The sequence below is a fragment of the Erpetoichthys calabaricus genome, chromosome 14 (assembly GCF_900747795.2).
Source record: "Erpetoichthys calabaricus chromosome 14, fErpCal1.3, whole genome shotgun sequence".
NCBI lineage: Eukaryota > Metazoa > Chordata > Cladistia > Polypteriformes > Polypteridae > Erpetoichthys > Erpetoichthys calabaricus.
This window is the reverse complement of record NC_041407.2, coordinates 48,688,511-48,710,595: the sequence shown is the minus strand read 5'-3', so window position 1 is coordinate 48,710,595 and position 22,085 is coordinate 48,688,511. Positions and strand designations below refer to the sequence as shown.

General features: G+C 40.1%; 1 protein-coding gene across 11 annotated transcripts in view; it reads left to right on the top strand.

Moving 5' to 3' along the window:
- The window catches only part of adgrb2 (adhesion G protein-coupled receptor B2), a 1,003,794-nt gene that overhangs the window by 945,208 nt on the left and 36,501 nt on the right, over positions 1-22,085 (top strand). For all 11 annotated transcript variants that reach the window (XM_051919045.1, XM_028818906.2, XM_051919049.1 and 8 more), the window contains one exon: positions 18,373-19,019. In XM_051919045.1, the coding sequence (XP_051775005.1) occupies positions 18,373-19,019 (647 nt within the window). The remainder of the gene's footprint in view (positions 1-18,372; positions 19,020-22,085) is intronic.

The following is a 22,085-nucleotide window of genomic DNA, read 5'->3' as shown; positions in this document are numbered from 1 at the left end:
TGTCGCGGATGTGAATCGCTGTATGCAGCGTGTAAAACGCTGTATTCCATCTTTTCATTCACCTACAGTTGCATCCTCAAAACCAACCCCATTTGGACAACTGTGTCTTTCAGGAAGTGTTCACCCATCAATACATAATTATGCCGCGTATGCTACGCCGTGGGTTGGCTAGTTTGAAATATTTGGCTGTAGCAGAAGGCAGTTTGTTCGTTGAAGGGCTAGAGAGTGGTCTTCAGGCAACAGTGAAGCATGATGGAGGTTCCTTGAACATTTGGGGCTGCATTTCTGCAAATGGAGTTGGAGATTTGGTCAGGATTAATGGTGCTCTCAATGCTGAGAAATACAGGCAGATACTTATCCATCATGCAATACCATCAGGGTGGCATATGATTGGCACCAAATTTATTCTGCAGCAGGACACGACCCCAAACATACAGCCAAAGTCATTAAGAACTATCTTCAGCGTAAAGAAGAACAAGAAGTCCTGGAAGTGATGGTATGGCCCCCACAGAGCCCTGATTTCAACATCATTGAGTGTGTCTGGGATTACATGAAAAGACAGAAGGATGTGAGGAAGCCTACATCCACAGAAGATCTGTGGTTAGCTCTCCAAGATGTTTGGAACAACCTACCAGCCGAGTTCCTTCAAAAACTGTGTGCAAGTGTACCTAAAAGAATTGATGCTGTTTTGAAGGCAAAGGGTAGTCACACCAAATTTTGATTTGATTTAGATTTCTTTTTTGTTCATTCACTGCATTTTGTTGATTAATGGAAATAAATGATTAACACTTCCATTTTTGAAAGCATTCTTTGTTTACAGCATTTTTTCACACCTGCCTAAAACTTTTGCACAGTACTGTATATATATACAGTACTGTATATATATGGAAAGTATTCACAAGATGTAAAAAAATCAAGTAAACTTTTTTCACGTTGTCATTATGGGGTGTTGTGTGTAGAATTTCTGAGGAAAAAACTGAATTTAATCCATTTTGGAATAAGGCTATAACATAACAAAATGTGGAAAAAGTGATGCGCTGTGAATACTTTCCGGATGCACTGTGTATATATATATATTGACCTCTAGAGGGCACAATGGAGCTCCAAACCCCAGACAAAATTGTACAACAACAGTCCCAGTTCCAATAGACAATACCTTCATACATATTTGTTTTGTTCTTTTTGTCGTTTCTTTTCTCTTTAATTATCCACTCCTCCCACATGACTATTGCCTTTCTCCACTGATGACTCCGACATTTGGGGGGCTCTTCCTTTTAACACCCAACCCGGGAGTATTTCTGATTCAAAATCTAGTGCCTCTAAGTAGCACATTCAGGCTAGGCAGTACCACCCTACTTGCTCAACAGTCAATTTCCAGCATGCCCCAAAGACATTAAGCATAGAACTCAACATATGCTTCCACTCTGAGTATGGGAGAACGATCTGCTCATAGCAGGCAGTCTTCCATTATCCCATATATACAGTATATATACTGTATATAATATATATATATATTATTTAAAAAAAACTTGGAAGGGAGACTAGGGAGACGAGACGCGATCTTCTTGGAAGACAATTTGACGTCCTGCAAGAGACACATTAACGTCATGTGAGACAAGGCCTTGTTATTTATGGTTGTAGTGTCCCTTGTGGCTTACATGATGTCCATTGCTGCATGATGGCATTATTAGGTGTGGACTGTAAAAAAAATAACAGGACAATAGTTTAAACATCCTAGTAGTGGGATAAAAAATAAATGTGGTTATAGATTTAGTTCAATGTGGTTACAGATATAGCCAACATGTTCCTTCCACAGCTGTTAGCTGGCTGCCTGAGCATCCCTCCATGGGCTAAGCCTTTTACACTGTATTTAGATATAATTTTTGTATTAATTTTTCTGGCTTTGACAATGGGTATTTTTAAGTTTTCCATGGTATGTTTGGCTTTAACCTTTCCCTTGACTATATTACTACTCACTCCTGAAAATTATTTAATGCCATAACGGCCTTGACCCTCTGCAGTTTGCATATCAGGAGAAGGTAGGAGCGGAGGATGCCATCATCTATACGCTACACCGATCCCTCTCCCACTTAGACAGAGGCAGTGGTGCTGTAAGAATTATGTTTCTAGACTTCTCTAGCGCCTTCAACACAATCCAACCTCTGCTTTTTAGGGACAAGCTGACAGAGATTGGAGTAGATTCATACCTAGTGGCATGGATCATGGACTATCTTAAAGACAGACCTCAGTATGTGCGTCTTGGGAACTGCACGTCTGACATTGTGGTCAGCAACACAGGAGCGCCACAAGGGACTATACTTTCTCCGGTCCTGTTCAGCCTATATACATCGGACTTCCAATACAACTCGGAGTCCTGCCATGTGCAAAAGTTCGCTGATGACACTGCTATCGTGGGCTGCATCAGGAATGGGCTGGAGGAGGAGTATAGGGACCTAATCAATGACTTTGTTAAATGGTGCGACTCAAACCACCTACACCTGAACACCAGCAAAACCAAGGATCTGGTGGTGGATTTTAGGAGGCCCAGACCCCTCATGGACCCCGTGATCATCAAAGGTGACTGTGTGCAGATGGTGCAGACCTATAAATATCTGGGAGTGCAGCTGGATGATAAATTAGACTGGGCTGCCAATACTGATGCTCTGTGCAAGAACGGACAGAGCCGACTATACTTCCTTAGAAGGCTGGCGTCCTTCAACATCTGCAATAAGATGCTGCAGATGTTCTATCAGACAGTTGTGGCGAGCGCCCTCTTCTACGCGGTGGTGTGCTGGGGAGGCAGCATTAAGAAGAAAGATGCCTCATGCCTGGACAAAGTGGTGAGGAAGGGCAGGCTCTTTTGTTGGCATGGAGCTGGACAGTTTAACATCTGTGGCAGAGCGAAGGGCGCTCAGCAGGCTCCTATCAATTATGGAGATTCCACTGCATCCACTAAATAGTATCATCTCCAGACAGAAGAGCAGCTTCAGCGACAGACTGCTGTCACTGTCCTGCTCCACTGACAGATTGAGGAGATCGTTCCTCCCCCAAACTATGCGACTCTTCAATTCCACCCTGGGGGGTAAACGTTAACATTTAATATTATACAAAGTTATTGTCTGTTTTTCACCTGCATTATTATCAATCTTTAATTTAATATTATTTATTGTATCAGTATGCCTGCTGCTGGAGAATGTGAATTTCCCATTGGGATTAATAAAGTATCTATCTATCTATCTATCTATCTATCTATCTATCTATCTATCTATCTATCTATCTATCTATCTATCTATCTATCTATCTATCTATCTATCTATCTATCTATCTATCTATCTATCTATCTATCTATAACCCTTTTTCTTTTTCAAATCCAGACTACCCCAGCCAGCATCTCTCAAAAAATACTAATTGTATGTCGCCAAGGATTCTTAACAAATACCACAGGCAGTTTTCCATTTTAGTGTTTTGAATATAATGTGATCACTGGTTAACTGCTAATTAAAACTTTCCCCTAGTCCAGTCTCATCAGGGCACTAAAAGGCACAAGGATGATCCCAAGACTGTATTGGAAATGGTTTATTCCATTTTGTATGGCAGGCTCTCATTTGGATTAAGATCTGATTACTTGGTAGGTCAGTTCTCTTTCCTTTCTTTATATCATAAAGTAGTTTCTCACTGATATAAGATAAGTATACCACTGCTAAAAATAGGCACAGGGATATTGAGATAACATGTGGCATTTGTATGTTGTGCTGCCTGCATCGAGGAACTTGGTGGATGCTATGAAAACAACTCACATAACAGCAACAGTATTTCCACCACCAGCCTTCATTGTTAATAGCTAGCTGGTTGATGCATGGACTCTCTTCTGTTTTGCTATATTCAGGTTCTACCATCAGTATGAAGCAGCCAGGACTAGAATTCAGACTACCTGATCTTTTTGTAATCCTCTAGTGGCCAGTGTTTGTATTCTTTAACACAATTTCAAATAGCATATAACATCAGTTACCCACTCACTTAAAAGAGGTAGGATAGGATTCTTCCAGTTGAGTAAGACAAGTCTACATGCTAATAGTGAAGTAAAGGCAATTACAGTTTGTTTGTCCTTCTCCACCTTAAACCCATCTGGGAGTCCACCAAACACAGCTGTTAATGGATTAGGAGGAATTGTGACATCAAGGCTGTCTGATAGGCATTTAAAAATCTTTGTCCAGAATGATGTTAATTTGGTATATGTCCAAAACATGTCGCCTAGTGAAGCTGGAACTCAATTGCAACGTTTGCAGGTTGGGTCTTGCAATGGGAACAATCTGGACAATTTTAAATGAGATAAATGTGCTTGATAAAAGTTGAATTGAATGCTTTGCGCATATAGAGCTAGAGTGAATTCTGTGCATGGCTGCCTTGCACACCTTTTCTGTTCTTTGGGATCTTTAAAAGGAAGGGACATTAAAATGGTTTTATATATTATAGAAAAGCTGTCTGAGTCTTCAAGACTGATTAATATCTCTTCTAGAATAGAAATAGGTGGGAGGTGAGGAAAATTGGAGAGATTTTGTTTAGCAAAGTTTCAACTTTGGAGATAGTGCAAAATTGTGTTGATGGGAAATTAAAGTTATAGTGTAATTGTGATAGTGCAAAATTGTGTTGATGGGAAACTAAAGTTATAGTGTAATTGTTCATAGGATGCAAAGACATTATTTATATACAAATCTCTAAATGATTTAATCCCATACATTTTCCAAACATTAAAAACTTTTTTAAGTTTGGGAGTGTAGAAAAGATTGTTATCATGTAGAGGTGACACAGATAAAATATTCCCTAACTTGAAGTGCTTCCTACATTTGTTCTATATTCTGAGTGAAAGAAGGACAATTAGGTTGTTAGTATATTGACAATACCTTGTATTTACTGCTGTAAAAAGCAAGGAATATAAAGAAGTACTGCAGGATTTCATTTCTATTACAGACCAAGCTAGTGTGTGTTCATCTATTTGTGTCCATGTCCAGGTTTTTATAGCTTGCATGTTTACTGCCCAACAATAAAATTGAAAGTTAGGTAGAGCCATGCCACCTTCTGATTTAGGTCATTGTAGGGTCGACATTTGGATGCGTGGATATTTCAAATTCCAAATAAATGAGGTTATGATTGCATCTAATTTCTTGAAAAATTATTTGTTAATGTATATGTTTTGAAATAGAAACAGAAAGTTAGGGAGGATATTTATCTTGATATTGTTAATTCTCCCTGCTAAAGTAAGATTGAGGGTACACCACATATGCACATCTTGTTTAATTTTGTCCATCCAAAAGCAAAATTCTGTTGAAAAAGTGCTTGTGATGTTTACCCCTAGGTACAGTAGACCCCCGCGAAGTCACAGTTCAGAGTTCGCGGCTTCAGTCATTCGCGGATTTTTCCTTATAACCTATCTAATAATTGTTAGCGGAAACCGCAAATATCCTCCGAAATTTTTGTGGCTTTTTTCATGGAAATACTGTACTGTAGAGAGAACAGGAAGCAGAAAGGAAAATAAGGCTTGGGATGGTGAAAGTAGCCAATAGAATTTGAAACTGCAACTCCCAGCAGTCCCTGCAGTGGCTCCGATTGGTCTTCTGCTGAGGGAGCTGGGGCTGTTGGGATCAAAGGATGTCAGCATGGCTTTTAAAAAGGGGACCGGTGACCAAAAGCACAAAAATAGTTTTTGTAATTTGTGTTTCAAGTTCTTGTCTGTCTGCCTTCTGTTGGGTTACCTGTACTTATTCGTTTTGTCCTGGATCGTTTCGTCTTTGGCATCTGGATTGTCTGCTGTCTGCCTGTGTACATGAGGACTGTGAAGTGGATTCATGGCCATCCTGCAAAGAAAGGAGCGCTCCTGAACCTGTCCGTCCGTCTTCACCATTTCGGGAACTAGTGGTAGGACTGCCGTTACATTCCCATTCAACGTGCGGATCTCTGGATTATCTATTTTCATAATTACATTTCATCCGTTGCCATTTTTCATGAACGTTTTTCATGATTTACTGTTTGTGTTTTGTTTGTGCTTTGTTGTAATTAATGTGTAATTGCCGTAAAGGGAATAGGAGTGGTATCGTTGTTTTAATTTATTTCATTTATTTTCATTACATTCTTTATTTGCTGTTTGATTACTGGTTTGCTTTATTTTTGTCTCTGTTTGTGAGTGAGTGTGGGTTGGGCCAAGGCTGGGTGCGTCCCTGGAATCTCCACCATAAAAATAAATAAATCGTCTTCTCGATGGTGTACTGTAAATCTTAGCGGCACCGGACGTCTACAGCGTTATTGGTTTCTTGTGTTTTTGTGTTTTCCGTTTTGTTCCTCTTAACCCTTAAACGGCCACAACCGGCTATAGTCATTTCCCAGTGCCATTTGCGAGCACGCAGGAGCTGATCAGTCAGTGCCGTACATTCGTTGAACAGCCAGCTCATGACTACTGCCAGCCCCTTGAGAGCAGGGAGGCTGAACGGACCCCTAGAATACACGGACGCTCCTCAGAAAAACCCCCCTAAAAATGCTGATAGATTACTTTCAAATTGCTTCCTTACTTGCTGGGATGACTTGCGGCTGCTCCGTCCCATGATATGCTTCTTGCGTGATGCTACGCTTACTTAAAAGCATGAACAGCACCTGTCCTTTTTGGCTGATTGCTTTGTTTCTCTTTCCTCCCCCAGACATCCTCTGCTCCTGTTGGGGGTCCCTCTCCCGTTGTGCTCCCCTATGATGTTTGTCTATTCTTTAATCGAGAACTAACTGCATACCGAGCTTGTTTTACTTCTGAAAGAGACATGTTTGTTTGAAGTGTTTGAATAAAGATCCTGTCTCTACAATCTCCTGTGTTTCTGTGCAATTCTGTGACCCAAGCGTGACACCCTGCTTGGGTCTGGGATTCAGCAGCTGCACTAGGCTAGCCTGCCAGCATCAGCATTTACCTCTTTGTGCTTGAGTGCATCCAGTTCAAGCGCAGTTGGCTTGGTGATTTACTGAATTTCATCCATTGCGTCAGTTGCACCTTGTACATATTGTTCCAATAGTTTTTAAAATAGTTTTTACTGTTCATTAGCAGTATGTAAAATGATCAGTGTTGCGGTAATTGTGATGCTCTTTGCATGAAAAAAAGTGTTCCATTAAAATTTCACTTTTTCTTTGTGAATTGTGATGTTTACTTAAAAAGTGCAGCAAAAAAGTATTTGGCGTCCAGGGATGCATTAATCCCAAAGTATGTGGCAGTTTAAAATTTAAAGCCCCAATATGCCGCCGAAAGGCCCTGCACCTTCTAAGGCTTCTGGCAATGAAAATGCGCTTGCATGAACTAGTACATATAGCGGTACCATCGGTATTTTACATTCTAGCACTGCGGAGACATAGCAGTACAGTACTGTGCAGTATACGGGTTTACCTTTACATTCTTTATTTTTAGGTAATGTATTAAGCTGAGTTTGAAATTAAATTAAAGTGTTTTGGGGGCATATTTAGGGTTTAAACTATAAAAATAGGCATTTTTTTAACCACATCCAAAATTTGCGGTTTTTCAAAATTCGCGGGTGCTCTAGGAACATAATCCCACAAATTTTGGGGGTGTACTGTATTTAAACTGATCTGCAATGATTAAAGGGAAAGTGTCCAGTCTAATGCTGTTTGCTAGAGAGTTCACTGGAAAAAGCACACTTTTGTTCAAATTAATTTTGAGTCCAGGTATCTTTTAAAAGTCTACTAGTACTGTTAGGGCTGCAGGCACTGAATTTTGTGGGTCTGATATATACAGTACCATATCTTCTGCATATAATGATATTTTCTGTTCAAGTCCTTCTCTGAGACTCCCTTTTATCTCTGATGCATTTAGAAAGTGACCAGCCAATGGCTCAATGGTGAATGCCAATAGCAGCAGTGACAAGGGGCATCCTTGTCTAGTACCGCGTTGTAGTTTGAAGTAGTCTGCGATAGTGTTGTTAATACAAGCTTCTGGACTGGTATACAGTAATTTGATCCATGCGCATATCTTAGGGCCAAACCCATAATTTATACAAAGTGGTGAATAGGTAATCCCATTCAATCATATCAAATGCTTTTACTGCATCCAAAGATAAAACGATCTCTGGAGTGTTGGACTTCATGGGTGAATATATTACATTAAATAGGCATTAAAGATTGGAAGCCAAATGTCTACCTTTAATAAATCTGGTTTGGTCTTGAGATATTACTGAAGGGAGCACTTTCTCAATTGTTCTAGCTAGGACTTTGGAGAGTATCTTATCATTATTCAGTGAGATTGGTCTTTATGATGCACATTGTAATAAGTCCTTAATTTTCTTAGGAATAACAGTAATTAATGCTTGATGAAAGGTTTCAGGTAGAATTTTATTGTCTTTGGCTTCTATAAAAGTTGCTAATAAAAGGGGAGCTAACTTGAAAATCCTTGAAAATTCTTTATACAATTCAGCATGGTAGCTGTCAGGACCTGGTGCTTTCCCACTCTCCAGTGAGTTCATAGTGTCTAGTAATTCTGATAGTGTCAGAGGTTTATCGAATTCCTCTACACTAAGAGTATCTAGCTGTAGTATCCGTAATGTATCAAAAAACACATTCTTTAAACTGAGTAGAATATAAGGACTTATAGAAATCTCTAAATGTGTGCATTATATTTTTAAGGCCAATGATTCTATCTCCGTAGGTGTTGGTGATTACTGATATTGCATTGCGAACCTTCTGCCTGTGGATTTGTTGAGCTAAGATCTTATTAGCCTTCTCTCCATGTTCATAGTAATGATGTTATGATTTAAAGATGAGTTGTTCTATTTCTTTTGTTATCAAAAGGTTCTGTTCTGATTGCAAAGCTTATCTTTTCCTAAAAAGTGCCTTATTTGAAGACCTGACATGATCTTGAACTATTCTGGTAATTTCACTGATTAACTCATCTGTTTTTAAATAGCTTAATATTGTTTGAGTGATGGACAATTATAGACATATGCATGACATTATAATGAGTAAAACCTGAAGCAGGAATGATGTTTGTAATGCAGTCATGCTGATGCATACCACACCGTGTTCAAAGCCATTTAAATCTTCGGTATTATTAATTTTCTGAATGCCAAAAACAAATGACCAGTTGTTAAATATCTACTAGCTTTGAAGTATATTGATTACACATGTAATGGTCTCACTAAATGAGCAGTCAATTACTTCAGAAGGATAGGTATACTTAATAAAGTGAACACCAGGTGTAGGTTACAACAGATGTACAATATTATAAAAATACTTTGGTGCCTTGTGGGACAATATAAAAGAAGTAGAATAATGCACATACAGTAACTAATACTATTACTATAAATAATAATATTAATAATATATGATCAGGCTTGCCAGCAGGTTTTACCTTAGGTCCATCATCAGCATGCATTGCTCAGTCACATGCTGGCAAAACATTCAATTTTAGTCTCATTTGACCAGAGAACCTCTTCCATGTGTTTGGGGAGTCCACCACATGCTGTTGGGTAACACCAAATGTGTTTTCTTATTTTTTTCTGTAAGCAATTTTTTTTTCTGACCACTCTAACATAAAGCCACACTCTGTGTAGTGTACAGCTTTAAACAAACCTATGGACACATACTCCCATCTCTGCTGTGGATCTTTGCAGCTCAAACATTGTTATTCTTGGTGTCTGATTGATGCCCTCCTTGCCTGGTCTGTGAGTTTGGGTGGGCAACCTTTTCTTGTCAGGGTTTGTAGTGGTACCAGATCTTTCCATTTTGTTGCAATGGATTTAATTGCACACTGTGGGATATTCTAAGTTTGTATATTTTGTATAACCCAACCCTGATCTATACTTCTACATTACATGAAATCCAAGTGAAAATCTATTTTACTTCCAGTGTATAATGCAATAATGCAGGACAAACACTGATGAATACTTCAGAAGGCACAGTAAAGGTGCAGTAATAAATTTGGTCTTATTCATGCTTTATTTTCTTCCCACTTTTACTTAAGTAGATAAATCAGTTATTTTCTTATTGGCCAACACTCAAGTACAGTATGATGCCCTCAATAGGAATCAACTACAGGTGATTCTTAAGGTGGCTGCACAGGCTAATCTTGGATTTAAATGTTTTGGTGCAGTATAGACAGGGGTAAATGGCAGTTGTGGTTAGTGATAAGACCCTTTGGGTGTTTAGCCTCTGTTTTCGTAGCTGTTGCTTGTAATCTCTGGCCCAGCAAAGGCATCTCTCATTTAGCATTGCCTCCTCTTGAATAGGTGTCTCCCAAGACAGCCTGTTAAGTGCAATATCCCACCATTTTTTAGATGTAATGTTACATTTCACCAAAGTGGGCCTGAGCACTTCTTCTGTCCTTCAGTTGCTTGCTAAGCTTACTTCTGCTGGTAATAAATGATCTGTTTGGGAATATGTAAGTTAGGCATTCAAATTATATGGCTGGTCCATCTGAGTTAGTACTGCATTATTATGATGTAAATACTGTTTATATTTGCCTCCTACAGTATACTGGTGTCATTGCATTTATTCTTTCATCTGATCCTCGGAATCTTTTGCAAGGATATTTGATGGAAAAGCTCCAGTGCTTTTAGAGGTCTACTGTAGGTTGTTCATAATACAGCTTAATGTGGTTGTGTTGGAAGAATAACTGTCCTAAAAAATGTTTTTTTATATTGAAGAGATTAGTTCTAAGGGCTTTGCATAAGCTCTTGTAATAAATAATAAATAAAGGTGTAATAAAATAACCCTTTTTTGACTCCATCTCAACAGTGAAAAGTTCTATTTCAGTGCCACTGATAATAAGGATCATGGGTAACATTCAATCATACAGTAGCCTCAGTATCTACAGTATATATATTTGTCATGACAGCCACACCTTGACAGCATCTGCCAAAGAATTTGGCAATCAACTGTATTAAATGCCTTCGTTATGTCTATAAAGGCCATTTACAATGTTTTTATATGTTCTCAATAACACTGGTCTATAAAAAAAATTTTTTGTTTGCTTCTGGGAACTTCAGAGCAGCTCTTTATCAAGTTTTTTACACTGATTTCATATGTGAAATCGGAATTAAGCTAGCACGTCAGGTTTTTGAGATACACATCATTGACGTTTTGACATGTTTGAATATCAATATATCAAGTGTGATATGTGGCCGGCCTTCTAGAAGGCACTGCAGGGAGGAATAAAGACTATTTGCCTTACGCCTCCGGAAGTACGTCTGAATCACACGGACAAGGGGAATGATGTGCTTCCAGGGTGAAGAAAGAAGGATTTTTATCTGACCCAGAAGTGTTCCAGGTCACATGGACAGAGAGGGTAAAACACTTCCGGGTCAAGGACTATAAAAGGATTGTGGGTAATCCCAGACGGCGAGTTGAGCTGGGTGGGAGTGTGGAGGATTGTGAATTATTGTAGTTTATTATTATTGTATGAGTATTGTGGAGAGGAGGGTGCTTTGTACACGTGTTTGTCCAAATAAATATTATTATTGGACTTTTACCTGGTGTCTGGAGTCAAATCTGAGGGTTCAAGAGGTTAACAGTGCCTCTATCTGTCACAGTTGGCATAGCCTCGGCAGGATTCTCTGGCTGTCGGTTTGGCAGAGGATCTGTGTTTAAAATTTTTTTACTGTGGACAGAACACTAAGAAGACAACGTTCAGACACGCAGCGAAATCGCCAAAACCCCACATTCAACAAGTCCATTATGGGAAAGAAGAGAAGTAAGCACAGCAGCAGCACCCGTGGAGCAGCCCTTCTCATAATGGCCTACACTCGGGATGAGCGTAGGAGCGGCCACACGGATCGGGAGAAGCCTACGGAGGAAGACTGCATTGAGGTATGTGCCGGGGAAATAATTGCTGATAAGTTTAAAATAACTCACTTTGTACCTTGCACATACCTCGTAAATCATCATCCGGAGGCTCTACGGGTTGCAGACAAGGCTCCTACAGATGGTGGTACGCTCTCGTTCGAGCCGGTGAGAGAGTCAAAAGACTTCCACATATCAGCTGCTGGCGAGGAACACGTGACCCAACCCGAAGCATTCTAGGAAGGAGGAGGTCCACGTCCCGCTGTTTGCTCCTTCATCGATGAAAAAACGGACTTGGACTTTCCAAAGGGGAAGGGGAAGGCGAGCGAAGCACCGCTCACCCCGTAAGAAGGGCCGGGAAATGGCTGATCGGTCTGTCGACAAATTAATAAAGACAGACCGCAGTTCACCGAAGAAGGCAACCCGGCCCTCAAACGAAAAGAACTCCAAATCCCAGAAGCCTCCACGAAGCCCGTCAGAGCACGTGCTGACAGCGGACGTGCTCATTGGCTCCTGGCCGGCTGGTAAGGAGAATAAGGAAGTAAACTTGCCTCCGGTTGAAATAAATAACTATTTAGACGTGTGGGAACTCGAGACATTAATCGAGCCCGTGCTGAGTATTTTGCAGATGATGACGGCAATAAAGAAGGTTATCGAAGATCTGGGAGCGATGGCCAAAGCGCTGTTGAGACAGGTGAATGAGTACCTGCGGTGTTTAGGTCGAGAGCGTCCCGTCTTATATGATTTGGCGGTACAGGTGAGCCATATCGGGTACCGTACAGCATACAGGGACGCAGTGTGATCCGGGCCCGGGTTTAATAAGTAGCGGGTGCCAAATCACTGCGTGCCCTACAAGAGAGTGTGGGTTAATGACAGACGGGGCGGAGGAAGCACCGATCGACCCGGAGCAGCTGGACAGTGCTGTCTCCCGGAGCGACACGGTGCTGAAGACTCTGCCTACTTTCAATAAAAAATCAATGGGGATTCAGACAATGAAAGGGCTCTCTTTAACTAATAGAGAGACCCAAACTGTGCACAACCTCCAGATTAAGGAGGAGATCCCAAAAAAGAAACTGGGATCTCCTAACAAAATAGAAAAGAGGACTGAGAGCATAGAGGTGGCCGATAAATCCTCCTCAGCGGAGACTAGGGTGGAGCCAGATGTTCCAAGGTGTTTCCAGTCTCGCAGAGGAAGGCTACCAGGAGGAAGGCGGATCTGCTATAACTGTCGTCGGCCGGGCCACGTTTGGCGAAGTTATCCTCGGAGGACAGGGGATCAGAGGGATTCCCGTTGTAACGTTCCCCCAAGGTTCTCTGGGGAGGCTAGACAACCTTGCTGAGGCCCGACTTACGGATCCTCCTGGAGGAAGACGTCCCTCGCGGGGCTGGACGCGCAAAACCATGGTTTTTCGCTGGGAGGAGGGTACTGTGATATGTGGCCGGCCTTTCATCCCAGCCAATACCCCTAGGCCGCCAGGTGGAGCCCTCCCTGCAGCATGGAGGTGCCCTGAATGCCAGCAGGGAATCCTGGACAATGTAGTTTTTATCCCCAGCCCTGTTGGATACCTTGGGGCCCGCTAGAAGGCACTGCAGGGAGGAATAAAGACTATTTGCCTTACGCCCCGGAAGTACGTCCGAGTCATATGGACAAGGGGAACGATGTGCTTCCGGGGTGAAGAAAGAAGGATTTTTATCTGACCCGGAAGTGTTCCAGGTTACATGGACAGAGAGGGCGAAACACTTCTGGGTCAAGGACTATAAAAGGATTGTGGGAAATCCCAGACAGCGAGCTGAGCTGGGTGGTAGGGTGGCTAAGTGTCTGGGAGTGTAGAGAATTGTGAATTATTGTAGTTTATTATTATTGTATGAGTATTGTGGAGAGGAGGGTGCTTTGTGCACATGTTTGTCCAAATAAATATTATTATTGGACTTTTACCTGGTGTCTGGAGTCAAATCTGATGGTTCAAGGGGTCGACTGTGCCTCTATCTGTCACACAAGACAATATCTGGAGTTTGAACTCTGTCCCACCAAAATTGTTTTGATGTGTTTATTCTGAAAACAAACCAGAAGACGATACCAGAGACACATTAAAGTATATTTATGTCAATTTACCTCAATATAAAAGTGAGGTCAGTGTGCCCAAAAATTTTGGATGCACTCGCTTTTGTGCTTGTACTGCACATCTGTCTCTCTTTGCAAGAACCAACAGTAGTCACCCATCATGCTCGGAGTGAATTTTCCATCACCTTTATATCTTGATGAAATCTTTCCCTATACACATTGCTGACATCACCCAGATTTGGTGGAAAAAACTCAAGATAAGAATGTAAAAATGCGTCTTCAGTGACATTCTGGCTCCCATAAGCTGATACACTTTCATCAGGTTCTCCACAAGCTCAGCATTATTCTCTGCTCTGTGACTGCCAAGAAAATTCTGGACAACCCGCACAAATGCTTCCCATGTTGCTGATTCAATTGGCTTCAGTTTCCTTTTGAACTCCTCATCAAGCATCAGTTCACGGATTTCAGGACCAACAAAAACATCTTCCTTAATTTTGGATTCACTTTCCTCAAGACCAAACTTATTTCTTAAATGCATTGCCGTTTCTGTCCATCGCCTTGACAACATTTTCAAAGTAATGGTGAATCTAACGAGCAAAATGTCCTGATGTGCAATGTTATGTTTAACTGTAAAACCTCTACCTAATGCACCGTCATGTCTGAGTTGTGTCATTAAGCTTTAGAGTCATATAAGACCTGGTAATCAGTAACAAATATTTTTTCTGCTAATTAAAAATTAATAATTTTTAAATACAATTCATAATGACAAAGTAAACAACTCACAGCTGTTAGTAACATATGGTGAAATCATTTATCTCAATGGCATCCCTAGTGGAATTACCAATATTTATCAAAATGGTTATCCGCCTTTATTGTCCAGTCACCCTAGTTGTCCAAGACCTGAAACATCATAACTAAAAAAAATGGGACGTGCTGGACAAAAACGGTTTTCAGATTTGGAGTCAGCAAGTGAAACCTGTTAAAGTGAAGGGGAAAGACTCCCAATAGCAAAATGCTTGTTGACCAGTGCAATGTTTCCTTTCATTGGCATGCAGTTAAGTAGTACTCTCTTGGTGGTCGATAATCACACTGCAATTCAGGAAGTATCTCTTCAGACAGCAGAAGAAGTCAACTACCAAGGATACAAACAAGTTTATGCCAGTCGTTAACAGAAGGGACATACAGCACCTGTACCACAATCTGCCTTCTCTCTCCTCTAGGATATAGTCACTTAGGGTAGTAGTTCCTTTTGCCAGAACTTCAAGATTGGGGTGAGTCTGTGGTGCAGGAGCACTAATCTACCCTTTTTTAAAATCTCTTCTAGAATTCCATCAGTTTTCTTGTTTTTTAGGCTCTTATAAAGTATCTATCTATCTATCTATCTATCTAATAGCATCCTGCAACACCATTACACTTAGACTTAGTCCCCCCATGCCCTCTCTAATGGGACTCTGGCATTTACCCAACAACATCAGGTTCAGCAGTGCTACAGTGGTTGAGAAGTTCATAAAAGTGCACCTTCTGTCTATCAATAGTTGAAATTTTAACAAATCTTTCCTATCCTTTGCATGTAGGGAGTTTATCAAACAGTATCTTGGTCCGTAGAATATTTTAATGGTACTGAAAAAAATTCTATTGTCCTAGAGTTTGCTTGCCAGTGAATTTCCAAAGATCTCAGTCCACCTAGAGTTCATCTCCTTTACCCTGAGCTGGATGTCTGATTTCTCTGTTTGCCTTGCAATGAAAATTATTCTGCAATGTAGAGGAGGCTTTCCCCTTTTTGGAGATGAGTTGTTTTATTTCCTTGTTTTTTTCAGTTGTTTTAATCAAACCTTAGTTTTATAGACCTGTACTCCAGAATATTACTGCCAGTATCAGATAGTGAATTTAAGCCTACCCCAGTGTTTTTTAATTTAACCTGGATATTTTAAGAGGAGACTTTCCCAAATCAAGCCCTGGAAAGCGTCTAAGTGGCAATTTCAAATAGGTTTTTGAGTTTCTGTCTCAACCAAGTCTCCTTTTCCTCCTTCTTTTTATAGGTGTGATTGACATTATGGAGTGAACGGATAAAGATGTGTCTAGCAGTAGTCTGTCCAAGTTAAGGCTCATGTAATTCTCACCTTGTGATGATCCCTAACTCAAACAATAACATACTCAATAAGATGTCATTTCACAAAGCAGTGGTGTTTCCAAAATGCATTTAATTTGTTCTTCTAGCAAAAGAATGTGGTTGTAATGATAAGGCTATGTTCCACACACTTGATGAGAAGGAGTACTCAATTAGGAGGTTTATAGATGTGGCTAATAAAATAGCACTTAATTTAAAACCCAACACCATGGATCCTGGGTTCAGCATCTCTCATTTCTTTCCAGAAGAAGGTATAACCAGCCTTTTCCTCCTTTATTTGCCCTATATCTGCTGGACAGATTTCAGAGACTGCAGAATTTTATGCACAACCCTGAACCCTGGGCTTCCAGACTGCGCAATTCGACCCTCTTTGCTACTTGCTAATTACCATGGAACTTAATCCAGGAACACAGTGTAAATTTGATTTTTTGGAGTATGTCTGTACATGACTTTGTTTAACACGGGAAGACAGAAGCACAGACCAGGAACCAGTAGGAAGTACTATAATGCAACAAAAGACCCTTCTGTGCTGCAGCCTTCCTCGTCCTTGACAGCCATTGTGACACATGAGCATCTTTCGCCTCATCCACTGGACTTGATTGGATCATTCTTCGTCAAGAACTTCTCTCTTGACCTTACCACCATGGCTGAACATAGCAGGAGAAAGACTCCAGACTGTATCACTCTCAAGATCTCAGGAATTAGCAGGCTTCTCCTGCACAAATAGGTGTCAATCTTTGGAAAAGTAAAATGACAAAATACTATGTACCATGGGTGAACCAATTTTAATGGCGATATCAATAACATAACATAAAATTCAGTGTCAGGGTCTTCACACTCACATGGGGCCAACTTAAAACATGAGATAGCTCTAATACACATCTGTTGTATTGAGAAGGAAAAACTGGAATAAAGTATATAGTGAAAATTTCACAGAAACATTTAGAAAATATGTAAACTTACACAGAAAGCAACAAGGCATGGGATTCTAATTCAGAACATTATGCCCTCAAGATAATAATAATAATTATAATGATAATAATAATAATTCTATTAATGTTATAACTATTTTTGTTTATTAGTTTTCTCATCATCTTCAGTACATTCAGTCAGTAAAAAAATAAACTAATTATACTGTACACTCTATATAAGTTCCCCCAAATCATAAATGGCACATCCATGCGGCTAGAACCATATAAATAGTAAAGTACTGGTGAAGAATCCTTAAAGTGTTTGGTCATTCGTACATTTCTAATGGAATCAGTGTCTTAAAACACAATTTTGGGCTTATTTAAAAATTAAGGAGGCATTTAATTTGAAGATGGTTTGTCTTTTTATTACACCTGGCCAGTGGAGCCATGCCTTGTTAACAGCTGAGTTCTTTATTGCAAGACTGAAGATATGGACAGAACAGCTTCTTTTATTCAGCTAAGTTCATTTACACATAATAGTTAGAAAGAATTTCAATCACACCATTCAGCTCACATGTAAATAGTGTATTCTTCTAACATTTCTACATCATTAAGTGCCATCCAAATGTCCCGGAAAAATTAATTATTAAATGTCATGGGTAAAAATCTGCTTCATAAAGTAAAACCTCTTGGTAATGCTTTACATTAGGTACTGCAAAAATCCATCTATTACTCATTTGCTGTTATGTAACAAGACCTTAAATAGGCTTCTTTTGGTCTCTTCATAATACAAAATAACAGACATGATAGAATCTGAAGGGTGAAATGAAATCCTTAGTGTGCAAAATGAATAAATAATATCAAACAAAGCCGAAAAATTCATAAGACAGACAATAAGAATTACAATTGTATTTATATAGAAAATTATTATTATTAATTACTATTATTATTGTCACATGTACAGTGGAATTCTTCCTTGTATGTGCTAGTCAAAATGCAACATGTGATTACTGTCCAGCGCCATGATCAGTGAGTATACAGATGTTACCGTGAGACCTAAGATATTAAGGGAAGAATTTTCAAAATAAAATTTTAGTTTTATTCATTATTTAAAGAGATATTATTGTTGAAGTATATTTCAATTTTTTCAGTAACCCAGAATGTACGTTTGCATTCTGAAGACAATTGTCTATGGTGATTAGACAATGATAGCTTTTCAAAGCAGTTGTTCTCCATGTTTTAGCTTTTCATGAACACAAACTTTAAAAGGTTTGCTATCTTTGACTAGGTGAAACTTTATTTGAAATTGATTTTACTTTTCTTTTTAAAGTAGAAGAGAATGTGCTTACTGTCTTTCACAGATAACTAAATTAAACTGTCACTGAACTGCTAACCCATTCCTTGCCTCTATTTGTTTCAAACTGACTATACAATGCTTTTCTCTGCTTCTTTTCCAGTCATTTTCAAAGAAGTTAATACTTGTAACCCAGCAACAATCACAGGAACCCTTTCTCGTATCTCACTGGATGATGATGAAGATCCCAAACTTAATACTAACATGGAAGGTGTAAATTTCTCCAGCCTTCCAGGCAATATCCCTCCATCTAACATCTTGGTGCAGGTCCCTCAGCTATCAGGTTTAAATGAGCTGAAAGAACAGACACTCAAGAAAGATGTCAATTTGGACTCCAGGAGCACCATGTATCTTTGCACTGACAGCAACTTGCGCTCCATTGACCTGAACTGGGCAAGACTGCAGGAACCTAATGCAGAAGGAGATTATATGGTCCTGCCACGGAGGACAGTTAGTCTGAAGCCATTTGCAAAAGATGATGGAAAGCCGCTCAACATCAAGATGGAAGACTCTAGCCAGCCCCCCTTGGGCCACCGTCCAACTGAGACAGAAGTGTACCCCAATTTTGTCTCAGTGGATCATATCAATATGAACCTGAACCAGTCTTATGGCACTCTTAAGCATCCTCATGGGCTGCAGTTTAAGCAGCACCCATCTGTGCGACAGATCCTGGCCTCTGAGCTTGGAGACAAGAGTAGGACCATGCCTCGTAGCATGGCTGGCTCCACCTTGTCTGTTGGCTCTTTGGAAGTAAGTAAATATGCCAAAAGAGGATTTTGTCCTTACAGTGGCTTATTTCATGTTCTTCTGAGGAAAAGGGTCATTGTTTTCAAACACTGCTTCCTATGGGTTCATTAGAACATTACTAGCCATTGAATAATCTAATTTTAAGTGTGGATCAAAATAACCACTTTAGGTTCACCGTCATACAATACTATAGTTTCATACTTGAAAAAAAATGGTAATTTAAATTCTGTATGAACATATGCAGTATCAAGGTCAAGGCTTATATAGGAAGAAGTCTTGTAAAGTACTGAACAATGGGGCTTTGTCAGCGTGTGTGAAAGCCGTAGTAGCCGAGGACATGTCATATGTGGCTTATAGTCTAAGACATACTATTTAACATATTAAAATTATTAATTATTTTTGGAGTCTGCATTTTACAAGCAGTGTATGCAGGTTTACATTTAAAAATGCCACAGAAATGATTCCGTTCTGCTGTATTCTAACAAAAGCAGAATTCCAAGTATAAGTCTAATTTAGTGTGTAGTATGATGCATAATTTATGAAGACTGGGAGAAGGTTTTGGTCATATACCAATTTCTTTGACTAACATACTATATGTGTAATATACCCAAACTTTTTCAAGATATCACATCATTATTAATAATATACAATTGGTGGAAAAGGTGATTTACAACAAAATTAAAAAATCTGGAAGGAATTGGAGTGACATGCAAAGTAACAACTGCCGCCATAACACTTCATGACATTTCCTGAATTTTACCCACACACCTTTGAGAGTTTACGCTGTATTAGTAGTTTGGATTCCTTGCCTCATTCCAATTTTCCTCCCTCACCCTCTGGTGCTTTCTTATTGCCAAATAAGAGTACTAGCTCATATTTATCAGATTATTCATGATAGGTTTTGACAATAGTCCTTTAAATGCACCTTTACACGTTTTCAGTTGGCTTTATATTGGAATATGCATTAGGCCGGGTAGCTGAAGGAGTCTGTCATTCACTCAATATGTTATCCCTCTGATTCCTGGAAGTAAACCTTCAAACATGATTAATTACCCTTTGACATTCATTCATAGTGCTTGAAAGTGGATCCTGTTTAAAAACTGCAATAATGGGAATGCCTGCTGACTAGATATGTTGAGAGTGGACTTTGTGATACTGCATATTTCATAAACAAAAGTGAAAAACGTAAATGTGCGTACTGCAAATATTACCATTTGCAATCAAGCGTAAGGTTAACAGGGCATCCTTTTTTTCATTAAACACAAAGCTTCCCTTTTTCTCCCTTTTCTCTTTTTCTCTTTCTGTCTCTCCTCCAGTACTCACAGATCCCCCCAGTGGCCACAACTGTTCCAGCAATCCTCAGCCTCCATTTCTAATTTAACAGTCAGGCCCCAACATAGCTTGTCAGCCCACTGTAAATAACAAAAGGAGTCAAGTAATAAGTTAAAGGGCTTTCTAGCTTGCACTTATTGAACCGAGGAATTCTAAGGGACTATGCGTTTCACTCTAAGAATTTCTTTACCAGCTCTTGGTGAAAAACAACCAATTGGCAGGAGGTCACTGAACCCTACCAACTCCTTGTTTTGTTGTAACATTTACTTCAAATGTGGTGTGGTGCATAACTGACTGTGTATAACTGTGGAACATAGTGTCCCAGTTATTGGTAGCCCAGTGTCACTGGCAAGGCCGCAGGAGTTACTGTTACCTGTGCATATTCTATCTGGGCTCCTAAAGTCCCAACTCCTGCCATGTTTCATAGGAACCTGTCTGTAGTTCTGATACCAAGTGGGTCATTTTACACTTTATACATATTTTAATACAGTTACCGTTTATTAATACAGTAAATCCTCACTATCCATGGATTCCATTCCAGCGGATTCACTTATTTGCTATTATAAAAGGGTGACCCATTTTGTGACCCCCACAGTGTAATCATGCCTATTCAAGGCCACACAGAGTAGGCAAAAATTCTCACAGGCCTATCACACAGCTGCGACGTGTGAGATTGAGCAATAACAGGTTAGATATCTGGGCTGCACGCATACTACACTGAATGGATCAACAAGTGTCTACCTGGCACCTGAGGCATGGGTAATCCATCCATCCATCCATTTTCCAACCCGCTGAATCCAAACACAGGGTCACGGGGGTCTGCTGGAGCCAATCCCAGCCAACACAGGGCACAAGGCAGGGAACCCATCCTGGGCAGGGTGCCAACCCACCACAGGACACACACAAACACACCCACACACCAACCACACACTAGGGCCAATTTAGAATCACCAATCCACCTAACCTGCATGTCTTTGGACTGTGGGAGGAAACCGGAGCGCCCAGAGGAAACCCACGCAGACACGGGGAGAACATGCAAACTCCACGCAGGGAGGACCCGGGAAGCGAACCTGGGTCTCCTAACTGCGAGGCAGCAGCGCTACCACTGCGCCACCGTGCCGCCCATGGGTAATCCATTGAACCCCATTTGTGACGAGGACTAGGGCTAGCAATTGTTACCCATGAATGAGGAAAGCACACACTAATTAAGTTCCTGCCATTTAGTTCCATGATTGAATCTCCTAGAGCCATGTTGTCTTTTTTGTGTAGCATTATCAGAACAGCGCACAATACTGCAGATGCAACTCCTATATCATAAAGTCTAAGCATAACAGCCCTTTTATACCATTTCTTTTGCCGTTTTAATTGTGAATCTTGTGACAATGTAAACTCCTAAAATCATTTTCAGAGGTTGCTTCGTATAAAACAGCATTGCACGTCTTTGTTTATAATTATCGCTACTTTTTCTTGCATGTGACACCTTCCACTTGTCTACACTAAATTGTATCAAAAGATTACAAAGCAAGATATAGGTAAGCCTTTATTATGCATGTCAGCCAAGTGCTGAACTTAACATGGAGGAGGTAAAGGGTTAGTTTCCATGTGACAACAGATTACTAGACTCTCCTAGTCATATTCTCTCTTCCTCTGCTTTGTTTTCTAATTTTCTAATTCTAATCAATGTCTCTTGTGTTCATTTCCTTTTGCCATACCCAGCTTCTCAAAGTTCTTATATTT